Raw genomic sequence first — 11,661 nt, forward strand, 5'->3', positions numbered from 1 at the left:
TGGATCAGAGATCTACTGTAGAGTTTGTGTTTTTTGTTGCTGATCTTTCTGTCTCTTCAGGAGCGAGTGTCCCTGCAGTTTCCTTGGAGCAGATTATGAACCAGGAGAAGTAATCATGACGTCAGCAGGTGTTCAGTAAGATCCTTCCTCCAAGTTTTCAAAACATTTCCCCTCTTCAGTTTTTACTTTATTATTATTATTATTATTATCATCATTATTATTATTATTATTATTATCATGATGATGATGATGATGATGATGATGATGATGATGATGATGGTGATGATCTAGAGACCCAAGCTTTTGCTTGGTGTGCACTTTCTCTTTGTCAAAGGTACATGGGATTAGTAGGACCTAATAAGTTAAATAACTAGACTGTCATGGTACAGGAAGTAGTTTTAGAAATAAAAAGATGTCTTCATATGAGGACAGTAGGTTTATTTTTGCATTTTATATTTTTCTTGGCAAATTGGGGTTAGAAGGTCCCAACTACTCTTAAAAACAAAATTTCAGCTTTCTGTGATGAGCAGTTCTCTAAAAAAATCAATGTCCTCATATGAGGACCCTGTGTCTCAGGAGGTTAATATTATTATACGCCCATTGAAAGTGGACATATTATGGTTTAGGCTCCATTTGTCTCACCCATAACTTCTGAGCTGCTCAAGAGAATTTAATGAAACTTGATACACATAAGTATCATCAATCGAGAGAGGGCTGCATGCACTGTCATCACCCCAGCTTCAAGGTTGAGGTCACAAATCAAGGTCAATGTTTAAACAAGCTCTTACACATTTGTACCACCACAAAACAAAGTTGTGTAATCTTTTCATCCCCATCTCTAAAACCAAGGTCATGAATCAAGGTCAACTGTTATACAAGGTCTTTGCTTGTGAAGGCCATTTCAGCCTATGTCCTAATGAAATTTTTTTTCTTTCTTTTCTTGTTCATGTGTTATTTTTAAATAAGGCAAAGGTCAGAAGAAAAAAATAGATGATGATGTTATGTTGTCATTTGACAGTACTGTAAGATCAAAGTGAGGAATAAAACAAGGACAATAAAAGCAGTCAAAGGAAAACCAAAATGTCTCTAACAACAACACAGAAACATGGAATACAAACTCAGCAAGAACATAGATGTTGCAGAAACAATAAAACATGGAATAACTTCATCAACTGGTGGCTCATGGACAATATTCAGCTCACTTTCATCTAAAGTGAATTACAGTTCTTGTTTGGATCCTGTTGTATGATGCACTCTCTCATCATCTCACATTTTTCTGTGCCCTCCACCTCCCCCCATACAGGCTCTGTCTGGATGGTAAACTGGTGTCCCAAACTATGGAAGGTGGTGAGGAACTCCTCTGACTTTTCTCTGTGACTCTTCAGACTGATGGGAGGTTTCTGGTGTCGTCCCACTAACCTGTGATTTATTCTTCGCTCCTTACAGACAGGCTGTGTCCACCAGGTCAAATGTATCAGAACTGCTCAGAGAGGGAGAAAGACTTCCTGCCAAGTAGGGGCGTGGCCTGTGAGCGCACCTGTGAATCCTACCTGCTCAACATCACCTGCTCTGCACATGAACCCTGTGTATCAGGATGTGCCTGTCCTCTTGGGTGAGTGACGACTTGTTGCTGAATATAAACAAGACGATCTGACTCCATCTTATTCTGCACATGAGCTCGTTCATGTCCCCTCAGCAGTATAAACTTATTTCAGGCAGAGCAGCCATCTTTGATGCTGATTTTCTCAGAATGACATCGTTCATGTGTTTTTGATCAGAGTAACTGGTGGATTGCTGGATGCATCTTTGATTGTTTTTACAAATGTTTCCTAACTGGTTGGCAATAAACGAGGTTGTAGTTGTTCTGGTCAGCTGTTTGGTATGATGGTGAATCATCACAGTGGTCGTGTGTGCAGTCTTTGTTCCTTCTGAAGAAAGAACCTTGTTCAAAGTTGAAGACATGGTGAAATCTTTACCTATGATTATACCAGCCAGGTTTCTTGGCACATAAACTAAATTAAATGTTTAATGTAAGTGCTTATTTAATGTGTTTAATGATATTTGGTTGACATCAACCAAATATCATCAACATTCATTCATTCATTCAACCTTTATTAATACAGGTTAGACTTGAGGACTCCATTTACAAGAGAGACCTGTTTTTAACAAAGAGTGATGACAACAGTAGACAATCATAAAATAAAGCATCTATCCATCCATCAATTATCTTTACCCGCTTCTTCCATTTTGGGTCACGGGGGTCGCCGGTGCCCATGTCCAGCAATCACTGTGCGAGGGGCGGGGGACACCCATGACAGGTCTCCAGTCCATCACAGGGCCACATAGAGACAAACGAGACAACCATTCACTCTTTCACTCACACCTAGGTACAATTTAGAGTTACCAATCAGCCTAACATGCATGTTTTTGGTCTGTGGGAGGAAACCGGAGCACCCGGAGAAAACTAAAAGAAAGCATATGAATTGAAAAAATAAATGGAAGAAAAATATATTAAAAACCAAAACAAAAACAGCTACATTATAAAGTGATGTAAAATGAACAACAGGAACATGTCTGCTTTGGTTTTTGCCATGAACTTAGCAGATGTTTGAAGCCACTTAGAGAGGTCAAGGTCGAGAGCTTCAAATCTTTTTGCAAGATATTCCAGGAAACAGAAGCGGAGTAGGAACCAGGGGTTAGCTTAGCCCTTGGAAGACCTTAAGGTCAGACATAGCACTCCACTTCTCTCACGCATAAAAATTTGGTTCAGTAAAAGCCAAAAATAATAAAAAAAAACTGGTGTTTATACCTTGAGTAGAATAATAATAAAAAAAATTAAATACATTTTTAAAAATTGTAAACTTGGCAAGGCCTCAGTTTTGGCCGATCTGAAGGGTGTGGCTGGAGGGTCTTCACCAAACTCTGGACAGGAATTAGAAAAAAATGTCAAAAAAGGATTAAGGGCATATTAATGGGACAGTTGTGGCTGAGTGGTTAGAGAAGCCGTCCTCCAATGGGAGAGTTGGGGGTTTGATTTCACCAGCAGTCACGTGTTGAAGTGTCCCTGGGCAAGACACTGAACCCTCATTGCCTCTGATGTGTGTCCCATCAGTGGATGAATGTGATCTTAAGCTCTGATTAGTCTCTGCAGATTCAGATTATCTTTTTAGAGATGTAGCAGAGTGCTGTATGAATGTATGGAGGTAAATGGGGAGTAGTGGCGCAGAGGTTAGAGAAGGTGGGCCTGTGATCAGAAGATCGCCAGTTCAAGCCCCGGTACCGACAACATCAAAAATGTGGGTAGGGTAGATGAAGCACCCTCACATGCCCCCACCCTCATTTGCCCCACTCTGGGCCCATGTGCAAGGCCCTTAACCCCCATCTGCTCCCCAAACAGGTCTCTCTTGAAAATGGCTCAATGAGACTACCTGTATAAATAATGGGTAAATGAAAAAAAATGAATGGGGGCACAGATTGTGTTGTAAAGACCTTTGACCTTGATTATGTAGAAAGACACTTTAGAAGTACAGTCTATTTACCATTTAATGGGAAAAACCCTAAATATGTTTTCAATTGACATATGATTACATTTTTTTAAACAAAGATCTTTAAATAGTGAAATATTTAAAGTCCTTTAAATATGATATTTTTATTTGTGACTGATAGCTCTAAAAGATTGACTAGTTTCTTTTGCGGGCAGCACGGTGGCGCAACTGGTAGAGCTGCTGTTTCTCAGCGAACAGGTCCTTGGTTCAAACCCCGGTCCAGGGGCCTTTCTGGGTGGAGTTTGCATGTTCTCTCCGTGCATGCGTGGGTTTTCTCCGGGTACTCCAGTTTCCTCCCACAGACCAAAAACATGTATGTTAGGCTGATTGGTAACTCTAAATTGTCCCTAGGTGTGAGTGAGAGAGTGAATGGTTGTTTGTCTCGTTTGTCTCTATGTGGCCCTGTGATGGACTTGCAACCCGTCCAGGGTGTACCCAGCCCCTCGCACAGTGGACAGGACATGGGCACCAGCGACCCCCATGACCCAAAATGGAATAAATGGGTAAAGATAATGGATGGATGGATGGATAGTTTCTTTTGCAGAGTTTTGAAAATATTAATTTTAGGCTGTTTAACAGAAATGGTTATAAAGTTAAAAGGACCTCCAGGGGTTAAAAACATCCCATCTGGTGAAACATTTACATCAATCATTCTTCATTCAAGACATCTTTATACATGAGAACAGCAGGGCTGTTATTTTTTATTGTCAGTTTGCCTCCAGCTTTTTATGGTTAAAGGAGATCAACACCTAAAGGGGCAAATAAAGCCCTTGTATGAAATACATCAACCTTCACCATAGTTCATCTTCCTCATAGCATCTGACTAAAAACAAGACCCGTTGAGGTTTTCAGTTTCCTCTTCGTACCAACCCTGAAACACAATATCACAGAAAGGTGCAGCGATGCTGACCTCATCTATGTGATTCACACGGTCCTGTTTACCACAAGAAACTTGTTGACCTTTATGGTGACATCAGCATCCAACCCCAAAGTCCAGAGTGCTGCTGCTCAGTATAAAACATTTAAAAGCTGCCTGACACCTGATGGGTTGTGAGCTATTTTAGGGTTATATTTGGACACAAAGAGGACTCAGTCATGGAGGCTCCAAGAGGACAGCTGTGAGCAGTGATGGAGACCATCTAAAGGTTGAAATGTCTGACTTCAACCTCATCTTTTTTTTATTAGACCTTTATTTAACCAGATAAAAAAACATTGAGATTAAGACCTCTTTCACAAGGGTGACCTGGCCTGGAAAAGGCAGCAGCACACGTCATAAAAACAAACGAGTAACAAGATCTAAAATAGGACTTAAGAAATATATAAAAACATACACTATAACAGTAAAGGGCAATAGTTAATAACACAGGCACTGTTGAAAAGATATCTTTTGTCAGTTTTTTTAAAAGTTAACAAAAAGTACTCAAAGTAACTAGTTGTGATAGTTTTAATTCAACTCCAAGCTGAGGGGGCAGAAAAGCCAAAAGCTTTATTGCCCTTTTCTGTTCGCACACGAGGAACATAAAGATGCAATTAGTCCTTAGAGCAAAAGGCATAACTACTGTCCATTCGTCAAATAAAAGTACATAAATAATAAGGAAACAGGCCAATAAGACACCCAAGTACACCAGTCATCCAATGTACATGTCGCCTCTTATACAGGGAAGACATACTGGTTTTAAAATACAGATCACAGTGATGAGTAAGATAGCTACAACCAGTAATAAATCTTAATGCACAATGGTACACTGGATTCAGGGACTGTACACAAATGTTTGAATAACATATAGACAACATCGCCATAGTCGATACTGGTAAAAAAGTAGCTGTGATCAGAAGCTTCCTATCTCTAAGGGAGAAACATAATTTGTTTCTGAAGTAGAACCCGAACTTCACCCTTAATTTTCAAATTAGGTGTTTCACGGAGGCAGCTGAAGGTTATCGGCAGTCCATGCAGCATGGGGCTCGGGTGGTCACTGAGGCAAAAACTCGGGTGTGGGAGGAGTTCAGAGAGGCCATGGAGAATGACTTTCGTACGGCTTTGAGGCGATTCTGGTCCATCGTCCGGTGTTGGGGGTGGGGGTGGGGGTGGGGGCAGTACACTACCAACACTGTTTATAGTGGAGGTGGTGTGCTGCTGACCTCAACTCGGGATATTGTGGGTCGGTGGGCAGAGTACTTCGAAGACCTTCTCAATCCCATGGGCACGTCTTCCACTGAGGAAGTGGAGCCTGAGGACTTTGGGTCGGGCTCTCCAATCTCTGGTTCTGAGGTCATTGAGGTGGTTAAAAAGCTCCTCAGTGGCAGGGCCCCAGGGGTGGATGAGATTCGCCCGGAGTTCCTTAAGGCTTTGGATGTTGTAGGGTTGTGTTGGCTTACGTGACTCTGCAATATTGCGTGGACATCAGGGGCATTTCCCCTGGATTGGCAGACCAGGGTGGTGGTCCCCCTATTAAAAAAGGGGGACTGTAGAGTGTGTTCCAACTACAGGGGGATCACACTCTTAAGCCTCCCTGGTAAGGTCTATTCAGGGGTTCTGGAAAGGCGGGTCCATCGAATAGTCAAACCCCATATTCAGGAGGAGCAGTGCAGTTTTCGTCCTGGTTGTGGAACACTGGACCTGCTCTACACCCTCAGCAGGGTCCTGGAGGGTGCATGGGAGTTTGCCCAACCAGTCTACATGTGCTTTGTGGACTTGGAGAAGGCGTTCGAACGCATCCCTTGGGGAACCTGTAGGAGGTACTCCGGGAGTATTGGGTACCAGGCCCTTTAATATGGACTGTTAGGTCCCCATATGACCGGTGTCAGAGCTTGGTCCGCATTGCTGGCAGTAAGTTGGGCTTGTTCCTAGTGAGAGTTGGACTCCACCAAGGCTGCCCTTTGATTCTGTTCAGAACTTTTATGAATAGAATTTCTAGGTGCATCCAAGGTGTTGAGGGAATCCGTTTTGGTGGCCTTAGTATCTTGTCTCTGCTTTTTGCAGATGATGTGGTCCTATTGGCTTCAACAGGTTGTGATCTACAGCTTTCGCTGGAGCGGTTCACAGCCGAGTGTGACGCGGTCGGGATGAGGATCAGTTCCTCTAAATCCGAGGCCACGGTCTTGAGCCGGAAATGGGTAGAGTGCCCTCTGTGAATCGGGGAGGAGTTCCTGCCCCAAGTGGAGGAGTTCAAGTATCTTGGGGTCTTGTTCATGAATGAGGGGAAAAATGGAGCGAGAGATTGATTGGCAGATTTGTGCGGTGTCTGCAGTGAAGCGGACGCTGTACAAGTCTGTCGTGGTGAAGAGAGAGCTGAGTCAAAAGCCGAAGCTCTCAATTTACTGGTCGATCTACGTTCCTACCCTCATCTATGGTCATGAGCTTTGGGTTGTGACCGAAAGAACGAAATACAAGCGGCTGAAACGAGTTTTCTCCACAAGGTGTCTGGGCTCTCCCTTAGAGATAGGGTGAGAAACTCAGTCATCCGGGAGGGACTCAGAGTAGAGCCACTGCTTCTCCACGTCGAGAGGAGCCAGTTGAGGTGGCTCGGGCATCTGTTTATGATGCCTCCTGGATGCCTCCCTGGTGAGGTGTTCTGGACACATCCCACTGGGAGGAGACCCAGAGGAAGACCCAGGACATGCTGGAGGGACTATGTTGGGGAGGTGGGCCTGTGATCGGAAGATTGCCGGTTCAAGCCCCGGTACCGACAACATCAAAAATGTGGGTAGGGTAGGTGAAGCACCCACACCTGCTCCCACCCTCATTCGCCCCACTCTGAGCCCATGAGCAAGGCCCTTAACCCCCATCTGCTCCCCAAACAGGTCTCTCTTGAAAATGAGTTTTCATGGCTCAATGAGACTACCTGTATAAATAAAGGGTAAATGAAAAAAAAAGAAAAAAAATGTTTCTCGGCTGGTCAGGGAACGCCTTGGGTTTCCTCCAGAGGAGCTGGCCCAAATGGCTGGGGAGAGGGAAGTCTTGGCCTCCCTACTTAAGCTGCTAACCCCGTGACCTGACCCCGGATAAGCGAAAGAAAATGGATGGATGGATGGGGTCCCATATCCAGCTGTCACTATGCAAGAGGTGGGGGACACCCTGGACAGGTCTCCAGTCCATCACAGGGACACATAGAGACAAACAAGTCAAACAATCATTCACTCTCTCACTCACAACTAGGGACAATTTAGAGTTACCAATTAGCCCAACATGCATGTTATTGGTCTGTGGGAGGAAACCAGAGTATCTGGAGAAAACCCACGCATGCACAGAGAGAACATGCAAACTCCACCCAGAAATATCCCCGGCTGGGATTCAATCTGGCAACCTTCTTGCTGAGAGGCAGCAGCTCTACAAATGAGGTTAAACAAAAATAAGGCACTCCTTTTTTAAATTCACAAGCAGCTCTTAAGCTTTTTCTGACATTAAGAGACATACTGTTGTCTCAATAACCTTTCCACCTCTGTTCTGTGAGATGTTTTATCTTCATTATCAAGTCCCACCTCTGTTGTATCATCGACAAACTTATGTAATTAACTTATTTCCAGCTGCCAAAGGTAAATGTGATCATGTTCCCTTTGGTTGTGTATGTGTTTATTTGTCTGTAACATTGGAGAAACATCTCTTTGACATTATTTACATTTTAACCCTTCTCTCACTTTTCTGCTTTATCTTCTTTGTTTTTCATCCCCGTGTCCATTACATCTGAAACAAACCCAAAGCAAATTCTAATAAAATTGAATTTATATATCAAGTGGAGCATTAAGGCCAGCCATGATGCTCTGCTTGTGAAAGTAAATCCGTTGGGCATCACTTTGACACTCAGACAATAATTTTAAGTGTCACAATGCCGGACAGGACAAGGGGGGGGTGGGGGTGGGGGAGAAACATCTCATGACTAGTGGGTAGATTGTACTGAAGTTTCAAAACATAATATTTAAATGTACATCTAGAAATTTGGAGTCAGCCTCACATTTATAGCTAAGATTTGGTGTAGTAGTAGCTGAGACTCATCCGTAAAACATTAAGTGCTAACTGCTTTCACAAGTTATGTCTGTAGAGTCAACTCTTCTTATTTCTTAGCAAAATATCTGCTGAACCACAAAAAAAAAATGAATTGAAACTTTCAGTAAATTGTTATGAATGCACATGTAGAATTCATTACTGTTTGGAATCAAGTAAATTAAACATGACCGCATCAGCTAATCAATCTGAGCAAACTCATAGATTTGGCAGTAACTGTAACAGTTTCACAGCAATTAATCTAAGATTTAGTGTACTGATGGTAAATGGTAAATGGACTGTACTTATATAGCACCTTTCTATCTTATCGAGAGACTCAAAGCGCATTACACTACAATTTTTGCCTCATTTACCCATTCATACAGCACTACTAGATCTCTACAAAGCTAATTGAACAAATCATTCTAATGAAACTAATCAGAGCTTTATCACATTCATACACTGATGGGACACACATCAGAGGCAACTAGGGATTCAGTGTCTTGCCCAAGGACACTTCGGCATGTGACTGCTGTTGGATTCGAACCCCCAACTCTTGCATTGGAGGACGACTGCTCTAACCACTCAGCCACAGCCGCCCATACTGATACTGATAGCTGAGCGTCATACCCAACATTCATGTTGAATGCAACTCAACGTGCACACGTTTTGGGTAAAATGTTTGCATAAATTGTGGCGACAACCATATTTTTCAACAAAATATGCTGTAAACCTGTCAGATGGAGTGGATGGAGAAAAGTTTCAGGAGTGATTTGCAGCAAAAATTGTCTGCAAAGGTCAAAGGAAAAGTTTACAAGACAGTGGTGAGACCAGCTATGTTGTATGGTCTGGAGACAGAGACACTGTCAAGAAGACAGGAGACAGAACTGGAAGTGGCAGAAATGAAGATGTTGAGGTTCTTCTTAGGAGTGACAAAGATGGATAAGATTAAGAATGAGCTCATCAGAGGTACAGCACCGGTTGAACAACTAAGAGATAAAGTTAGAGAGACCAGGCTGAGATGGTTTGGACATGTCCAGAGGAGGAACAATGGGTTGGACATGTCCAGAGAAGGGCCAGTGGGTATATTGGTAGAAGGATGTTAGAAACGCAGCTGCCAGGAAAAAAGACAAATAGGAGATATATGGATGCAGTTAGAGAGGACATGGAGGTAGTTGGAGTGAGGACAGAGGATGCGGAGGACAGAGATAAAGGAGGATGACTCGCTGTGGAGACCCTGAAGAGGGAAAAGATGAAAGAAGAATATGTTTTAAACCCAGAGAATAGTTGTCTCAATGGAAGTATAATTACTAACTTGGACTGTTTCTTTAGCAGCAGAAATGGAGCATAAAGGTGAGCATGTGTTTCTTCTAGATGTTGGAAGTAGAAACTTTCTTTTTCAAGAAATACTTGACAGAACACTGTCTGCAACACGACCCCCAGTCATATTGTACCCTGATTTGATGTGCTTTCTTCACAACATTCAATATCACAATTTATTTTGTCTCAATAAGTAAAATAAAAGTAAGCCGTGCGTTTCGGAGAATTTGCTCTTTAGGTCAGGAGGGTAAATGATTGGAGCACCTTTGATCAGAATAACTGAGACAGCAGCTTGGCCTACAGAGAAAGGAAGCTGTTAACACCGTGTTATCTGTGCTGTAACTCTACGCAGATGAACCTGAGGTTTGTAGTGGGACCATTCAGAGTGTCACTTCACTGCCCGCTGCCTCGCCAGTCGATGAAGCTCAGCCCTGCACATTACAAGATACTTATCAGCTTCGTTCTGTAGAGTGGGAAGCAAACGAAGGGGTCCAGACAAAGAATGCTTCTCTCTCTATCTCTGAGAATCCTGATTGTCTCGTTTTCTCATGTAGACTGTGAGTGTTACGGCTTTTCATGGCCCATAGCCCAGCCCTGAACCTCTTTCATTTTCTGGTTCAGGAAATCAACCTGTTTTGGCTTCACATCTGTCATTCTCTGGAAAAAAGAACTTATCTGGGTTAGGCATGAACACAAGAGCTCCAAATGTTGGAAATAAATTGACAGCCTGCTGTAAGTTTACTGTTTTTCAAGATTTACAGCACTCTCTTTGAATCCATCCATCCATCCATCCATCCATTAATTATCTTTACCTGCTTCTTCCTTTTCGGGTCACATGGGGTCACTGGTGCCCATATCCAGCAGTCACTGTGGGAGAGGTGGGGGACACCCTGGACAGGTCTCGGTCTCCAGTCCATCACAAGGACACAGAGACAAACAACCATTCACTCTCTCACTCACACCTAGAGACAATTTAGAGTTACCAATCAGCCTAACATGCAACGTGGGTTTTCTCCGGGTACTCCGGTTTTCTCCCACAGACCAAAAACATTCTGATTGGAATGTTTTAAATTTTATTTTTAACCGTATTGTTTACTAATGGGGGAAATGCTTATTTTCTTCATAAAATAAATATTTCACCCATTTAAAAAAAAAACTGAAATGTTTTTAAACAAATGGTGCTTAAATTGTTATAAAGTTAAATGGACTTCCCGGGTTAATCAATCTCTTATTGATCGCTAACTTGACCTGGTGCTCCCACAAGAGCTTTCAAGTGTAGTAAAAGATGGAAGACGAAACAAGTGTCACCCTTGTTTCTCACCCACTACAGACTTTTTTCAATATTATGAACAATTTTTCAATCAACTCTGTTTTATCCACTTATTTTTTATTTGTCCTATCAGAAAACAATTGAACCTTTATTAAAGCAGACAGTTAGGACCACCAAAACATTTTCAATTTTATTTAAAGGCATAGTCAAGTCAACTTTCAAATAGTTTTCAGCAAAATAATTATCTATATGTATTACTTTACCAGCTGTAACACTGATCATAGATCACTAAGTGTTGAGAAAAGGCAAAAGTCTTCATCTAGACTAGGCCAATGGGTAGCCAAAAAGCAATGTGAAAGAATGTTACATTAGCTAATATTAAACCTCTACACATTTCCATGACACGGTTAATTTAGTGTGATGTTTTCTCAACTAAATGTCTGCGTTACAACGTGGCTGTATGTGTGTGATAAGCATAGATATATACTACATGTGCATATGTGTAAGTATATGTGTACAAATACTAATAGTGCTGAGGCTGCTGAATG

General features: G+C 42.3%; 2 protein-coding genes across 2 annotated transcripts in view; both read left to right on the forward strand.

The window, feature by feature from the left end:
* aph1b (APH1B gamma secretase subunit) overlaps positions 1–11,661 on the forward strand; it is a 442,239-nt gene that overhangs the window by 96,066 nt on the left and 334,512 nt on the right. The gene's annotated exons all lie outside the window — the stretch shown is intronic.
* otog (otogelin) overlaps positions 1–11,661 on the forward strand; it is a 192,152-nt gene that overhangs the window by 84,957 nt on the left and 95,534 nt on the right. The window contains exons 14-17 of the mRNA XM_037692610.1: positions 61–135; positions 1,304–1,347; positions 1,447–1,612; positions 5,457–5,523. Of these exons, the coding sequence (XP_037548538.1) occupies positions 61–135; positions 1,304–1,347; positions 1,447–1,612; positions 5,457–5,523 (352 nt within the window). The remainder of the gene's footprint in view (positions 1–60; positions 136–1,303; positions 1,348–1,446; positions 1,613–5,456; positions 5,524–11,661) is intronic.

Source organism: Nematolebias whitei, chromosome 2 (assembly GCF_014905685.2).
Source record: "Nematolebias whitei isolate Nwh7 chromosome 2, NemWhi1, whole genome shotgun sequence".
In the NCBI taxonomy this organism is placed as follows: Eukaryota; Metazoa; Chordata; class Actinopteri; order Cyprinodontiformes; family Rivulidae; genus Nematolebias; species Nematolebias whitei.